Source organism: Protomyctophum parallelum, assembly GCF_964188405.1.
Source record: "Protomyctophum parallelum genome assembly, chromosome: 15".
Taxonomy (NCBI): domain Eukaryota; kingdom Metazoa; phylum Chordata; class Actinopteri; order Myctophiformes; family Myctophidae; genus Protomyctophum; species Protomyctophum parallelum.
Window position 1 is genome coordinate 37,870,333 of NC_139710.1, and position 17,223 is coordinate 37,887,555.

The following is a 17,223-nucleotide window of genomic DNA, read 5'->3' on the forward strand; positions in this document are numbered from 1 at the left end:
TGTGCATTGCCCATAGGCAAGCAGACTATTGTTATTGCGCTCCAGCGCAAACCTTTAAATCGTGCAACAACTCTCTATTCTCCCCTCCGATTGGCCCTGGGATTCGGAACTCTTCCAGAGGAATTTGATTTGTGCGCTTTGCCCTCCTCAGATTGGACAGTATACAAACTATACATTGACATGATATTACCCAGCTCAACTCAAACTATACATTGACATGATATTACCCAGCTCAACTCAAACTATACATTGACATGGTATTACAAAGCTCAACTCTTCTAAGTGAAGGATATTCCCAATAGATAGGCAACCACCCTCGCAATTCACCATTTGTCAGCCTTCTGTGGAACCTGACAAACCAGCAGGCTCTTTCTGCCTTGTTCCGCCCTGTTTATGTTGAATTTGCTAAAACATCATTGTTTGGAGAAAAAAGACAAACATGATATGCCCTGCAGTCACCATGCTGCACCTGTGATGTTCCTTTTTACTGACACCAAGTTTAAAATGATAAATGATTGCAAAGAATATCAATACGAAGCAACTGAAAAACAACTTATTTCAATGGTAGTGGATGGAGAGAGAGGATTTATGACCAGGGTCCAACCACGAAACGGCAACCATTGACTGCGAAGAGGGACACAAACACGGGAAGAACTTGACAAAGGGTGAATTCCACAGGATTGCATCGTTCACCAGTGTTGTTTTTGGCAGCAAATTTTGATTTTAGTTTTAGTCATAGTCTCCTGAATAGTTTTCATTTACATTTAGTCACATTTTTCACCTGGAATGTTTTAGTGTTAGTCTAGTTTTAGTCGACTAAAATGTATTTTTGGTGGGCTTTGATGCCGTCGCAATGACCGATTTTACACATGGTGAAAATAGCCGATCTGCAAGCTCACAACGCGTCACATGCAAACCAAGTGTAAAATGACTTCTACTGGATCTCTTGACCACTAGTTCCTTGCTAACATTTTAGTCTAGTTTTCATTTGTTGACAACATTGTCAGTATATTAGTCTCTCTCCGACCACCGAACTTTTAGTCGGAAAGCTCCGGTACAACTACAACATGACGTCACTTGCAACTTATGAAACGCATTTCTCCGAATTTTTGTTCTGAAAGCTGCACTCCCAGATGTTGTGACTCTCCGAACTCTACTTCGGAGAAAAAATAAAAGTCTGATCTTTCTGACGAAAAGTCTGGTGGTCGGAGACAGTATGGACTGCCCTTTAGTCATCGTAGCTTAGTTTTCATGTAGTTTCCATTTCGTTTTCGTCAGTGTAGTCAGGTAGTCGACGGACATTTTTCGTCTTAGTTTTAGTCGACGAAATCAACACTGTAGTTCACCCTTAGAGTATATATATGAATAGAGAAGGCACCCAGAGGAAATCTTGAGGCGAAATGGACATAGTGGCCGAATGAAGGTATTGCAGCCTGGCCCCAAACACATGAACGCGCTGTCCGTTGACTAACATTGTACACGTTCACGACGGACGACGCTCGTGCGCGTTCAACGGCAGCGCGTTCATGTGTTTGGGGCCACTCACCATTGCAATCCGTCCCAGAATGCACTCTGTTCCTACCAGGAAGGAGGAGTGAATCCGCCTCATGCGCTTTTGAGCAACTTAATGCAAGTGGATAGGAGGAGAACTCGGGTGTCTTCTCTATAGATATATAACTCTATAAGTTCACCTTGCCGTCCAACTCGTGGAGCTCATCCTGTCCCATGGCGGGCTCAGACAGAACTTTCTGCAGGTACTGCACGGTGCGTCTCTTGCTCTCCAGCTCCTTGGGAACCTTGTCAGAGACCATGTAGGAGTTGATCTTCATCTCCTCCTCTAGCCTCTTCATTAGGCCTGAGAGAGAGAGAGAGAGAGAGAGAGAGAGAGAGGTTCAACATCATGGCCTTTTGATTGGGTTAAACAAAGTCTTATGGGGCTTTGGAAGAACAATGAGTACAGAGCTCACACGCCTGTTCCGGTTGCTCAGTGGAATAAAACAAAAGATCAACAGCTGTGTATCACTCCAAGTCATTATACAATATACACAGCATTGGGATCACCACCAAAGTATGTGGAATCTTAATCAAGTCATTATACAATATACACAGCATTGGGATCACCACCAAAGTATGTGGAATCTTAATTTGGATGTTAGTGGAAAATGTTTTTTCTGTCCTCTTTCAACCTGACATGATCCAATTTTGGGCATGTCATTGTAGGCACTAATACAATCATTTCAAAAATAGCTCACCTAAAAGCTCACAAAAAGCTCATAATGCGCTACGCATTACGAACTGTGATAAAAGATGATCTCACCGAGATGATCATCTCAGGCTGTTTTCGCAAAAGGTAATTTTTGGGAAGGTGTAAATGTGTAAATCTCTGAAAGGCAGCCGCCAGATGAGACTGCAGAACAGGAGACTCCACATCAGATAAGCCTCATTAGAGCCCTTCAAAAGGTCAGTATAAGTACAGGGCCTTAATGGATATGGATCCAATTAACTGAGAGACACCCTGATATTCCCAATGAACGCTCTCGCGGCCTTTCCCAAACAGTTTCCCAACCCGTTTGTGGGTCGTGCACCCATTTGTATGGGTTGTGAGTAAATATCCCCTTTTTTGTTTCATCATAGGCCAGCCAAGTCTATGGACTTTTAATGTTTGCCTAAGTATAAATGTCCAGTCCCCAACCAACTATATGGACTTTAATGCTTGTTTAGAGTAAGTTACAGCCAAGTCTATGGACTACAAAGTTTGTTTAGGGCAGTAAATGACAACGTGAGACGTCATCTCGCTGATATAATAAATTACATCTTGTAATAGATTTATCATTTCATTTTTCCCTGACATGAGAACATCAAACATACCCCCACAAATCTGGGCGCCCCTCACTTGACTTCAGAATCATTGTGATTTTTTTTCCTCCCGTAATTTCATATAAAAATAAATAAAACAGTTATTTTAAAAGTAGTAAAAAATAGCCAATGTAGCGCCACGTTTTTAACGATTTCTCAAAAAATAGCAGATCTACAAGCTAAATGGTTAACGTGCAGGTCAAAAGCTATAAGGTCAGGTGACACATCTGCAGGTCTAAAATGGGCTAAATAAAACATTAAAACAACACTATACGGTGGTCGTCTCACTCTCTGGCTTGGCATCCGCCGCGGCCTGGCGCAGGTCCTTCAACTGCTGCTGGGATCTCTGCAGTCTCTGCTCCGCCTGGAACAGCTGGTCATCATCAGCACATGACGAGAGCAGCTCATTAGCATGGATGCATTAACGAAGCCTAACAATGTTGCATGTGTATAAATTATTATTTTTGTGTCCTACTGTTTATAATATATCATAATGTCAAATATGCATGGTTGTTGTTTTTTTCTGTACTCAATTATTATTGATATTTTTTTATATTGTTTTAATGATGACGATAACTGTGGGGGGAGGGATGGGGTGAGGTAGAAAATGGGGAAGAAAATAATATGTTAAAAAAAAATGTAAATGTGATAACTACTAGACGAGTGGTGTTCAACCTTTTTTCATATCAAGGCCCATTATTTATTTGGCACTTTAGCCACGGACCACCATTTGATGACATTTAGCCTTGCAGAACCAAAACTAAAGAAAATCGTTGTTTAAGAGTTTGTCCACAATTCCATTCTGTATTTGATGTTTGTATGATTAGGAGAGAAAACAGGCCAACATTGCTCAAAATAAAAATTCTCTAATTGTGTAGACTTCTTGTAAATTAAGTGATGCAGATGATTAACAATAATTGTACTTTTTTTTTTTGACCGCAAGGGTCCATTTGGTTTCATTTTACACCCAAGAGTTAAAGATCCATAAGGATCCATTTGGTTACCAACTCTGTATCATTTAGCTGGGGACCACTGGTGGTCCACGGACCACTGGTTGAAAACCACTGTACTGTAGACAACAACAACAACAAGTGTGTGTGTGTGTGTGTGTGTGTGTGTGTGTGTGTGTGTGTGTGTGTGTGTGTGTGTGTGTGTGTGTGCGTGCGTATATTCAAAGGTCAACAATTGTCCCAGGTTCTTGATTTCTGTAAGGTTCACCCTCGTCCCAAACTCAGCATCATATGATTTATTTGATTTTACTCTGTGATATGCTGCAAAGATGCTGTGCAATGGTATACATGTATGTGTAGACCTTAGAGTATACTCTCTAAGGTGTAGACAGACATGGCTTTTCAGTCTTCTAATATACGAAATGGGAGAGACACAAAGCCATAAAACAATCAAATGCATTCGTTTACTTGATTCTTCTGCTCCTGTTTCTGCTGAGACAGAGACTCTTCTCTCTCCTTCTCCACACGCAGCTGTCCAGCCATCTCCAGCATCCGCTGGTGATTGGACACCGACTCCACCTAGTGGACACACGAGGTTAAACGAATACGCCCTACTGCGGCTCAAAGCCTCCACACCTAAATATAAGTGTCTTTTGACAGACTCAAGTTTCACCCATCCAGGCAGGGCACTAAAAGTTAATACCCACTTATTCTGCACACCATCACTCTACAGTCTACAGCATGGGTTCCCAAACAGACCCAGTTGTGGGTGGTCGGTGGTCGCGGACCGATTTCTGTGGGTCGCGAGTATATGCCCTTTTTCCCCCCTTTCAAAAACTAATTTCATGAATAAATACAATTAAAACTATTAAAATTAATTCCATAAATGTAATAGCCAGGGAGCCTGTGCTCCCCAGCATCACAGGTTAATAGAGATTAACCTGTGATGTCATGACATACTTTTTATTTGTGTTTTATCTATTCACTTGGTCATTAAGGTACACAGAATGAGAGGTCTGCTCTGCCGGAATTAGTTTTGCACGAAAAACACTCCTTGGCCTAAATTCGTCCGCTTGCCCAAATGTGCTGATTTCATCATTTGTGATGACGACTATGGCCGTTTTTACTTAAAGCATGATGAAATTTGGAAAAATGTGAATATATTGGTTGTCTATGGTGTGGTATACGAAAATGGCCATAACTTTAATTCTGTTCTACAGATGAATGACCAAATGAATAGATGAAACACAAATAAAAAGTCATAAAATAAAATACATTAAATGTCATAACATCACAGGTTGATAACACGTTGCTCCGCAACGTGTTGTGAGCTTGTAGATCTGCCATTTTCACGTGTTTGGGTCCCGGGGAGACAGAAATTCTCTCCTTTGGGTCACGGGCTAAAAGGTTTGGGAATGTAATGTGTGTAATAATTATTATGATGTTATGATGAAGCCATTAGGATATGGCAGTGATCATGATCATATATCACATTTATGGAAATCAGCTTCTAGCCAAATCATTCACGATCAGCTGATTAATTCCACTTTCATGTACGGAATGTTCATGAACACATACAGCACCGTTATTTTTATATATGGGCTTCACTGCTGGAGTTTTTCACTATCCTTTGAACTACCTGCCCCTGGTCAGCCGGGGCGCCTGATGGAGGGGAAAGGAACTGGTTGGAATAACGTGTTCCTTCCAAGCGCTACGTCCAACCAGGGAAACCCCCTCCCCCCTGTCAGGTGTAAAGGAGCGGCTTGGACACTCATGCATGAAGGAAGCATGAGTTCAAGTCCGTTGCTCTCCCCAGGTTGGCGGAGGGTGTGCAGAGCCCAGGATCACATTAGATATTGACACAGGGGTGAAAAACGGGTTACAAAATCGTGGGATAAAAACGTTATCAAAAACAGCGAATTCAGCAGGGAAAGAGGTCTTTATCAATTAGGTTGGGAAAGTCGGGTTCCGCAGGGAATGTGTTAATGTGCATCGTTGTCCCCTCAAAATAAATACATAAATATTCACTTCCCGATCCTCAAAGAGGGTCCGTCTTACCCTCTTCTTTAGCCGCTCCACACGTTTGTTTAGCTGGTCCTTCTCCTCCTCCATCGCACTGATGTCCTAATCAGAGGCAAAGTGGACATTTTAGGGACTGTTCTTGCAGTCATATTATTTACCACATATGCGTCAAGAGTGGGTAATATGCATACTTATAGATTACACTTCAAGAGACCATTATTTATAATTGGCCACTGGTGGCAATTTAAAATAAGCAGGTTCCTTCCCTGACGTCAACAGGTTTGGCAACAGCTATTTACATTTAAATGATGAGCAGCTTGATAACTTCTTTAAAAAGAAAATTGAGAATGTGTTTTACCCGTCTAATCTCTGCTGTGGAGAAGCCGGAGGTCCTCAGTTGCTCACACTCCTTGTGGTAAGTCTTAAATCCTTCCACCAGCTCTGCATACTAGAAACGCGCAGTATAAGTGTAGTCTATTTGATCACTTAGGATGAAGTTAAGTACTATTCAAGAGACTACAGAAAAGGCATGATGATGATGATGATGATGATGGTGGTGGCGGCTGACGAACCTGGTGATAGGTGTCACTGATTACATCATCCTGCAAGAAGTCTGCAGGCACCTCCAGCTTCATGAGAAAGCGGGCCAGATAAGCCCTCTTCTTCAGCTCCGGGACCCTCTGCAGCAGCCAGTGTAGGATGTGGTGGATGACGGGTTTATTCCCCGTCACCAGACCCTGTCTGAAGCTGCTCCTGTATGACGCGGGGAGAGGGAAATAAAAGAAGATACTGTTGTGGTCTCTTTAACCCATTTTGAGCGTGGAACCCCTTTTGGTGTTAGCATTATGCTATGCTTTAGCTATTGAAAAATAGCAGATCTACAAGCTCATAGCGCGCGCTACGAGCTTGTAGGTCTGCTATTTTTGAAAAATCGAAGAACGACTGACATAGAAACATAGCTTTTTCAGAAAACTGTCAGGATGTAGAAGACATTTTTAGAATCTGATCTTGGGTTAAGCAACGATTTATATTTATTTGACCAATAGAGTTTAGGGAATATTTGAACTAGGGTCGCAAACTACCTGAAACTTGAATTGAGGGAAAATATGAAATCTCACTGTGTATATACAGTGTATATATATATATATATATATATATTTATTTATTTTCTTTTTTCTATAATATATTAACCACTTGAACCCCACCATCCATATAGAGGGTATGCGCATGCATAAAGTGAGTGGCAAATCGAGTGAAAAAGTTAGTTTAACATCGGTTAACATTGTTTTCTGTTTGGACATATAGGCTGTCAAGGCCAGAAAGTAGTTGTTTGCCACTCAGTAGGCGTTCCCACGTAACTTCCAGGTATGGTGATGATGTCACACACATACCCTCTATTCTGGGGGGAACATTACCCAAAAATAGCTGAATTGGCTTGTAGATGGGCTATTTTTGGGCAAAGAGATCTGGTGTAGACAGAAATAAGCGGTCCAAAGTACAGACTACAGAGACAACTCAGGTCCAGTTTACTAAAGTTTAGTGTTTACCTGGTTTAATAATAACAACCTTTATTATAGTACAGTATATGTATATGAGCCGTTTTGCATAAGAATGCGTGTCATCGATTGATTCCCAAAAATAAGGAACAATCCCATATGAGTTCAATAAAGGGACACGTCTTTTAGTTCCCAAATAAGGGGGACAATTCTGTATTTCAAGGGATGGTCGTTTGTCAACCCTAGTTGCAACAATTAATCATCATAAAGTAATACTAATTGATTTAATAACAGATTAATAATTACGCATCAGACAGACTCCCGGGAGGCTTGTATTTCAGCATCCCCAGCAGAGTAACCATCCTCTTTGCCGTCTGCTCAGGCATTTCTTCACGGATATCAACAGCTTGCTGGAAACAAAATTGGGTTTTTACAGTACACTCGTTACTTACAGTAAGACACACCTGAATCATACAAAAAGAAAAAAAACATTATTTTTTTGGTTTTTGAGACCGCATGTCGCATTTACTATGAAATTGTTCGTCCGTCAGTGCACTCACTCAAAATCCCCATACATGGGGAAAGCCCCCATATATGGTGCCCAGGTCTCGTGACATCACGTGACATCACCAGGGATGGAGATCCCTGATGTCATAGTAAAAGCGACTTGCTGTCGCAATTAGTCTACTTGCCAGCCCATAGAGCCCCATTACATTGTGAACCCGGACATTTTGAGTACCCTAACGTTTTTATGTTAGAAATGTTGAGGCTGGCTGTAGGCTATATAGAGTAATCCACAGAGCGCTTCCTGTAGTTGTCAATATTGGCCGGCAACTGTCTAGTACACATCTGACCTCAAACCTCAAAGCCTTAGATCTGCATATATGGATATATGTCAGAACCTGTTCTGATGTTGATCCTTCCCCATCCATTCTTCCTTTTCTTACCTGTCCATTCAAACTCTAGACGGGCTTGCCCCAAACTTATTAGTGCAGCCGCCCGCACCCGGCAGCTGGCGAAAACTAGAGTTCTCAACAGGCCCTACCTGGGCCCTCATCAAACCCTGTACACTAAAGACACTGCCCCTGCTACCACCTTTAGATCTCCATATATGGAGCTGACCTGTTCTGATATGTTGATCCGACCTCATCAAACCCTGTACACGCAAAACACGCTCCATATATGGCCAGTACAGAATTCATTCCATATGTTGATCATGCCAAAGCGCTCGCCCAGCAGTCTACCTTCACCCAGGCCACCTCAGGCGTCTTTTTAATACTGGTATGTCTATGGTCAGGAGCAGGTGTTGTTGTTTTTGCTTGTCGTTATGATTTTCAGCACTCATTCAAGTTGTCTCACCTTTGGGTCTATTTCTCAACCAGCACATCATTCAAGTTGTCTCACCTTTGGGTCTATATGTCGGCCAGCACATCATTCAAGTTGTCTCACCTTTGGGTCTATGTCGGCCAGCACATCATTCAAGTTGTCTCACCTTTGGGTCTATGTCGGCCAGCACATCATTCAAGTTGTCTCACCTTTGGGTCTATGTCGGCCAGCACATCATTCAAGTTGTCTCACCTTTGGGTCTATGTCGGCCAGCACATCATTCAGAACCTGCAGCAGCTGAATGGGTTCGAGGGAATCGAACGTGATGAGGTTGAAGCTCTTCCTGAAGGGCTCTTTGTTGAGTTGTTCAACGACGAATTTCAGTTGTTCGCTCATATCGACGCGAACGTTGAAATGTGCTTTATATATTATATATACCGTATGCTTATAGAACTAACTTGTACCTATAGCTACCTCTGCTAAACTAACTAGCACATATTTCTATAAACAGTCCCGTCGGGGGTTAAAAAAAGGCGGACCCAGGTGAAATGTACAAAGAAAACACTCCTGGCTAAAGTATATTAGGCAAATATCCATACAGAACATCCATAAATACAGATATTTTTTGTTTTGTTCGCTGTTGTTGTTGTGAAAGTGTCTCTTGGAAACCAAATAAGCGTCGCGAGCTGCCCCCCGGTTGCTAAGAGGAAGTAGATTCGAGGTGCTCCATCGTGCGTGTTATTATCGCAACAATGGATTGCGTTTCTTTGAAAAAGGGTTTTATATATCGCGTGTCAAAAATAACTGTTCAGATCATCAGAGACTTTGAAGAGTAGACGCTAGAAGGAACAGATCTGAATGAAGTACATTAATACATATATAAATAAATACATAAGTAAATACATGAATAGATAAATACGTAAATACAATAATAACGAATTCATTAAATTGACACATAAATATAAGTACATTTAAGTATTCATGTATGTATTTATTTTAGCTCTGGTCCATATTTTGCATATTTATGTATGCATTTAGTTATTCATTTATCTATTTCTTTGCATATTTCTTTCTTTATTTTTGCATTTCTTTATTTATTATTTCATTTATTCAGTAATGCATTTATGTTTTTAGATATGCAACGCGTTACCGTTAATAGCTTGTAGATCCGTTCTTTTTTACACTGCTAGTGAGTCTCAAATTTGACTTGGCCCTGCACTGTCGTCTCTGTCCGCTAGATGGCGACAACTTCACACCATACGCGTGCAAGGTTGCAACAAAGTAACACAGCAGTAACGATAAAGTAGCACACCAGAAAAAGAAAAAGGAAACCAGTTTGGTGGCTTTATGACAGATGGACTTATTGATTTAAGTATTTATTAATAGTTTTTAGAATTCCAGTACATTTCAAGCACAACTCAATACAAAACTAGCTGTTAACTGTGGACGACACCATAAAGCATTACACTTGTTTACAAATAGGTCCACCATGCTCAATTCAATTCATCATAACATTGCTGGCGTTGTGCTTAGGATTGAATTCTACAATGAACAAGGAACTATATTATAGCCCACTGTTCTCAATCGAGACCAGGTTAACTGGCCAGGGGGAAATATTATTTATGGTTTTGGTCATTAAAATAGCATTTTGTAATCAAGAATAATCAAGAAAAACAAAGTCGCCTTAATAATTCTGTGTAATAATGTGGGCTTTGTCCCTTTAAAGCCGCGACCTCTTTTTTATTGTTAATAGTAGGCTACTGAAGTAGGTCTAGTCCTGTCCCTAAGCATAAACATGCTAAAGGTAATAGTTGTGTGAAATTACTGAAATACAGGATACAACAACAGCTTCATTATTTATTTGTGAATCGTGATACATTAAATTTGCTGGGGGAAAGACGTCCACAACAGAAACAGCAGTCCCTCCCCCTTCAGAACACCACCACTGCCAGCCAGACCTGGAGGAAAGTATAGCATTTGTGTCAGCCAGTGTTGTGTGAGTACGTCTCTACAGCAAGCAAGACGTGCCGTACCGACAGAGCTCCGTGCCGCCGTGATAGTGACTGACTCCCGACAGAGACTACAACTTTATTCACCGATGTGGCAAACGTGTCTAGAAAAGGTTTACGTTTCATTTTTGACGTCGTTGACGACAGTGGAAGGGATTCCTCTTCTTCTGAGACTAGGAGGATTTATGGTCGTGACGAGTCGTGAGTAGCTGAAAGACTGCAAACCAGCCAAGCAGGGAAGGACATTCCCAAACACAGATAATTATATAGGCTACTTCGTTTTTTTGTAATTTATACTCACTATCTTTCTTGTTTTCTATTTATTACAACATGTTTTAGAAATAATGAAGTCCAAAAAGTTATGGGGAATTATTATGTTCCGGTCATGCTCTAGAGATTGACACGTTTCTACTGTTAGTTGATTTGATATAAACTACAGTATATGTCACACTGTCTGCAACAACAACAGCTATGGTTGAACCCGTGGGATTTGTGGAGGCATGGAAAGCCCAGTTCCCTGAATCCGAGCCCCCGTGCATGGAGCTCAACTCACTCGGGGACATCGAGCATGAGCTGGACAAGTGCAAGACTTCCATCAGGCACCTGGAGAAGGAAGTGAACAAGGAGCGCTTTCGTATGATCTACCTGCAGACCCTGCTGGCCAAGGAGAGGAAGAGCTATGATGGACAGAAGTGGGGGTTCAAGAACAAGGGTTTGCTGCTGCCCGAGATGAACACAGGAGATGCCATAAAGGAGGTGTCGGTGGAGGAGCAGCAGCCAGGGACTGCTGAGATCGAGAGGTGTAAACGCCATCCGGAGAGGGAGCAGCAGGGAGGCGTTTCTCCAGACAAACAGCGAGGCGGCGGCGGTGGTGGATGCTCCTCGCCCGTCGGACAGGAGCCAGATTCACCACCACCCGACATCCCGGTGGGCACGGGCTCGGTGGCAGTGCTGAGGTCCAACTTTGAGCGCATCAAGAGGGCCAACTCTCACACCGCCGGGGATGGCGGCGGCGGCGGTGGCGGGAGAGGTTTGTCGCTTGTGAGCGGTGGCACCTCAGACAGACCCTTCTACGTGAACATGGAGTACCATTACGAGAGGGGGCTGGTGAAGGTCAACGACAGAGAGGTCTCGGACAAGATCAGCACGCTCGGCTGCCAGGCCATGCAGATGGAACGCAAGAGGTCCCTGCACTCGCTCCCCGGGAACCTGTCCACCGCCACGGGGGACATCGGCACGGGCAGCAAGACCGGCGGCGGCGTCCACAGGGGCCGGTCCACCGACGGCGGTTGTGGCTACGGCGGCTCCTACGACGAGATCGACCACCACCAGGCCACAAACTGTCAACCCTACACCAGCGTGTATGTCGGGGGACTGATGATGGCCGACGGCGGGGGGGATGCCACCAGAGTCATCCAGATCAAGGACCACCACACCGCCTCTGAGGAGGACCCTCACCTCTGCACGTGGCCGAGACGCCGGTCCTCGTACTCGCCCCGCAGCTTCGAGGACGCGGGGGGCGGCTACACGCCCGACTGCAGCTCCAATGAGAACCTGACGTCCAGTGAGGAGGACTTCTCCTCGGGCCCGTCCAGCCACGTGTCCCCCAGCCCCACCAACGCTGGCTCGTACCACCACCACATGTACCGGGAGAAGAGCCGCTCGCCGTCGCAGCACTCGCAGCAGTCGTTCGACAGCAGCAGCAGCCCCCCGACGCCGCTGTCCCAGAAGCGTCTGAAGCAGCAGGTAGTGGTGTCCGAGGCCTCCATCATCGGGGTCCGCAAGACGGGCCAGATCTGGCCGTGTGGCGACGGGGACTCCACCACCTCCAGCCGGACGTCCCATGACAACAGTGTCCAAGGTGATATGGGTAGGTCCACAATGCACCGCCACACAAAGTCTATATGATGGTAAATGCCCCTACTGAGTGTCAAAAAACTACTTTCTGGCCATGACAGCCCATACATCCAAACTGAAAAGTCCTATGAGTGCGTTAAACAACGTTAAATGGTTGTCAAACTCACTTTTCCACTCGATTTGCCACTCACTTTATGCATGCGCACACCCTCTATAGGCCTTTACAGGATCCTTGAAATTGAAAAAAAGAACCACTGCTCAAAAGTCAAAACTCTTTAATTTGTAGGAATAAAGAAAGACACCAATAATGTCCTGATGACAGAGATATGAACAGGGCAGGGTACATAAAACCACATGGAGGGCCCACTCTAATCTAATCATCCACTAAAAGATGCCTGTGCTTTCCCCTCTGACCACGAAGGCAGTGATGTGTTAAATGTACCTGCAATCTCTTTAATGAAATGGCTTTTAATTAAATCCCTGCTCACTTAAATCTTGTTTCTTTTTTTTTTGGTAGGATTATGAAGCTTTTTTTTTAATGCACCAACATTACAGTCAGCAACCCAGCAGGTTTTCTAGTTCTTTGAAGGGTACATTATGTGTTAACCCTTTTGTAGACCTGCCTTCCCCTCTCCCTTTCTCTCCTTTCCCATTGCCCATTGAGTGGTGCAGTTCCAGTATAGTGCTCTTTGTGGAGAATGGCCTCTGCTTGAGACAGTGTGGGTTCTCCCCCCGGGCTGCAGTCATTCGGCTCTGGTTGTCCACCCAGAGAGAGTGTTTTCGTGTCAGCACACATCAGTGTTGTTGTCCTTGGCGCAAGAGTAATTAACGTAAAGGGTTTTGTGTAGCGTGATAAATTTAGGGAGGCTCTTTGTCAGAGGGGGGGGGGGGGGGCAGAAAAAAAGAAAGTGACAACTAGCTAAGAAGAGAAGGCTCCGAATGGTGTCACATGACCCCCCCGCCCCCCCAATCAAAAAATGTTCAGACATTTGTGTTTCCTGTTGTTAATGTTTGAACACAATAGAGGAATCACTCATCCACGATGCATATTGACACAGTAACAATGTAACAATGTTAAGTGGGATAAGGAGGAGTGCTAACTTATTGCTGCCAAGGGCATGCAGAAAGGCGGGCACGAGGGTTCATTTAGCAAAGCAAATGATACACAAGGTCCTATTGCTGTTTTTACAGAGCGACCCAGAGAAGACCATGCATACATTGTGTATTTCTTTCTATCATCATATGATTTTCAGCTGACATTGTGTGAGACAGACAGAGTGTGGATGGGATTGAAGTAGAAATCAGCCTGTACTCGACCCTTCACCAAACGTGCTAGCTACTGTACTGCGTTGAGCAGATTAAGGCCACAATCAAAATAGACTGCTGCTGTTATATAATGACTAAGGTGATAGGAGAGCATGGTTTTGGTTTTGACGCAAAGCATACAACAATAACCACACAGATTGTCCATTATATAATCAGCATGGAGATTAAGCGTGTATGCTTTTCCAGTGACTGAAATACAGAAATCCGTTAGATATGCCCTGTCTCTGTTGTTGAAGACAATTATAATAACAGTGTTATTTTTCTCTTCACTGCCTCACCTTTCCAAAGAAGAGATATAATAACACATCTCTAAGGCCCAAACTGCACCAATGCAACTCCTTGCAAATTGCAATGGCAGTTGCAAGGAGTCGCATTGGTGTGACATGTCCTTAAAACTGTTTTGTTGCACAGAGTTACGACGAGTTGCGTTGGTGTGGTTTGGGCAAAGAGCAAATGCATAGATAGTCTACATCTCCAGGCAAGAAGACCGGAGGTACACGTCACTACTGGTAGAACGAGTCGGGGAAGTACTGTTTACAGTATATTCTCAGTGATCCTCACGGTTGCTTTGGATGAATCTCATGGCACTGTGCTGAGCCTAGAGTGTCACGTTTGTCCAAATTGGTCCAGTTGCTTAGGTAATGGGACTGCTGCCACCTCGTGTGAACCATGCTTTGTGGATTACCATAAATCTGGATTTGATGTCATAATAACGTTACTGTGCACGTTGCTGGATCACAGCTTCGGCAAGCAAGTGGTTTTGGAGTAAAAAAGAATCGCAATATAAAGTGCTCTCTGTTGTGGTTACTGTCTTCTAGGGAGCTGTGGGAAAGTGTTTCACTGCTATGTTTATCATAAAACATTACAGCGCTCACTAAAATCTATTAAATGTCCCCCTGTAAAGTCAGCTTAACGTCATAGTTTAAAAGGAGCTCTGTTATAAGCTTGCTGTGACTTTTACTTTATACATGGAATGAATTCATATGTCTGTGGTTAAACTTAAAACTAAATCAGGCTTTTTACATACACAGACAGACCCCTGTACTCTGTGTGTATGTTTACGTTTATTAATTTTTTACACATGTTCATGTAATATCTCAATCCAAGTAGACAGAGAAATGACACGGCGCTCACTGCTGCCCGCCACTCCTGCCAGGTGTGCGTGTGTGGCATGGTGGCACGGTCTGCCTGTGCCCAGGCAGTACAGACTCGTCATCAGTGAGGAAAGAACCACTGACCTGCATAAACAAAGCTCCCGCTGTGCTGTCACCAACGCACTCTGCACTGCAGACTACTCCCCTCTAATCGTTGTGCAAAAAATATGGCCAGTCTAAAAATTGACACATCTCAAGGGTCTGCCCTTTTCTATGAATAGGAGAATCACAGTGCCATCTCTTGGTTTTCTACTTATCTAGGCCAGTTGTCAAGCCTGACTGTGTTATAGAGCCTGCTGATTAGCCGTGGAGGTCTCTAAGGAGGCCAACTCCATGTTGGGCTCTATATTGCCATAATTAATTATTGTCATGACACTGACATGCCTGTGGTCATGGCGTTTTGGCTGTGATTGAGACGACTAGCAAAGGCAACAGTCTCTGAGTGAGCTGTAGACCGTTTCTATTGTGGTTAATTTAATTTGTACTTCATTTGCATAGCAGCATCACTGTTGCTCTAATATGATGAAAAGGTTAGGTTTTACAGTGAGTAGTAGGAATGAGAGCACTGGATACTTGATCGGATGATGGCCGAGACGATAAGTCTTCCATTAGTGTTTCCTCCTTTTTTCCTTCCTTTTTTAAATTGTCTATGGGCAACCTGGCATACTTTGTGTAGGTACTAGGTAGGCACTAGGCAGACTAAAATAGAATAGAATAGTCTCCACTCCTTTTTGGAGTGTTTTTGTATCCATCCTATATTACTAAACAAGCTGAAGGCAATCGGTTTTGATGGCCCATCGTTAAACTGGGTGAGATCTTACCTTGAGGGAAGGAAACAGGTGGTCGATGTGAATGGTACCCTGTCTACCTCCCTCCCAGTAGAGTGTGGGGTCCCCCAAGGGAGCATCCTAGGGCCTCTACTGTTTCTAATTTATGTAAACGACATGAACTCGGCATGTAAATGCAATCTGTTCTTGTTCGCAGACGACTCAGCTCTCCTGGTCTTGGACAAAGATAAGTTGCAGGTCGAGAGAGTACTCAGCACAGAGCTCAGTAGCATCTGTCTTTGGCTCTCCGACAACAAATTGTCACTGCACCTTGGGAAAACTGAGTCTATTCTCTTTGGTTCAAGTCATAACCTCAACAAGTCCCCGGGCTTCACAGTTAGTGGGTGACAGTGTGGTCACAAATAGTGAAGAGGTCACTTACTTGGGTTTTATACTAGATAACAAACTCACAGGTGAAAAAATGGCAATGAAAGTCAACCAGAGAACTCGTTTCTTGGGCAGGATATCCCCTTATGTCAACAGCAGTGCTATGAGGACCTTGGCCGGTGCCCTCATCCAGTGCCACTTTGACAATGCGTGTACTTCATGGTACAGAGGTATCTCCAAGCTTTTGAAAACAAAGCTGCAGACCTCCGAAAACAAGCTTGTGAGGTTACTACAAAAATTGAACCCCAGGTCTCATCTTACCTCTGCCCACTTTAGTAGCCTGGGGAAAAAATGCTTTTTTCTACGCAGCCACTACTCTGTGGAATGCACTCCCTCCAGCCCTGAAATCCCTAAATTCTATTGCAATATTTAGGAAAGACCTGAAATCATGGCTCCTTCTACACACTAACTGGTCATAGTTAGCTTCCGACCCTGGATAGCCCATCTCCCATGCTCAGGACTATTCACTCAGGGTACCTCTTGTCCTATGTATATAGCTCCCAGCCTTGTAAGCAAGCAGAGCGCGCAAGTAATATGTTCGCCTGGTCTCCTTCGTCGTGACAGCTGTTCCGCCATTCGAGGCTTACGCAGAAAAACATCAAATCTGTGCCTGTGTTGCTGGACCAATGATGACGAAATGACCATATTTCTTACGTCATCATTTAGAGCTAGTCATACGTAGGCTATACTATATACATAATCAGTAAAAAATAAAATAGCAAATTGTGCCTGATCTGCTGGGACCAGAGTACGTGGTGTGTATGTGTATGACTAGCTCTAAATGATGACGTAAGAAATATGGTCATTTCGTCATCATTGGTCCAGCAACACAGGCACAGATTTGATGTTTTTCTGCGTAAGCCTCAAATGGCGGAACAGCTGTCACGGTTTTTGGCGCAAAGTAACCACAGTATACCGCTAATCAACTTACAACTACACACTTTATACAGTATAGAGTATAGAGTATATATGTATACATATATAGTATATGCCTATATACTATATATATACTA

General features: G+C 43.5%; 2 protein-coding genes across 5 annotated transcripts in view; one reads left to right on the top strand and one right to left on the bottom strand.

Moving 5' to 3' along the window:
* The window catches only part of ift81 (intraflagellar transport 81 homolog), a 36,104-nt gene extending 26,773 nt beyond the window's left edge, over positions 1-9,331 (bottom strand). For all 3 annotated transcript variants that reach the window (XR_014570378.1, XR_014570379.1, XM_083784178.1), the window contains exons 1-8: positions 8,903-9,331; positions 7,631-7,734; positions 6,401-6,581; positions 6,187-6,276; positions 5,865-5,930; positions 4,275-4,385; positions 3,145-3,229; positions 1,692-1,855 (exon numbers count right to left, since the gene is read on the bottom strand). Coding sequence is in view for 1 of the 3 variants with exons in the window: in XM_083784178.1 (XP_083640304.1) it covers positions 1,692-1,855; positions 3,145-3,229; positions 4,275-4,385; positions 5,865-5,930; positions 6,187-6,276; positions 6,401-6,581; positions 7,631-7,734; positions 8,903-9,046 (945 nt within the window). In the remaining 2 variants the exon portion in view is untranslated. The remainder of the gene's footprint in view (positions 1-1,691; positions 1,856-3,144; positions 3,230-4,274; positions 4,386-5,864; positions 5,931-6,186; positions 6,277-6,400; positions 6,582-7,630; positions 7,735-8,902) is intronic.
* Positions 9,332-10,673: 1,342 nt separating this feature from the next.
* The window catches only part of LOC310872372 (breakpoint cluster region protein-like), a 159,873-nt gene continuing 153,323 nt past the window's right edge, over positions 10,674-17,223 (top strand). For both annotated transcript variants that reach the window (XR_014570377.1, XM_083784177.1), the window contains exon 1: positions 10,674-12,529. Coding sequence is in view for 1 of the 2 variants with exons in the window: in XM_083784177.1 (XP_083640303.1) it covers positions 11,131-12,529 (1,399 nt within the window). In the remaining variant the exon portion in view is untranslated. The remainder of the gene's footprint in view (positions 12,530-17,223) is intronic.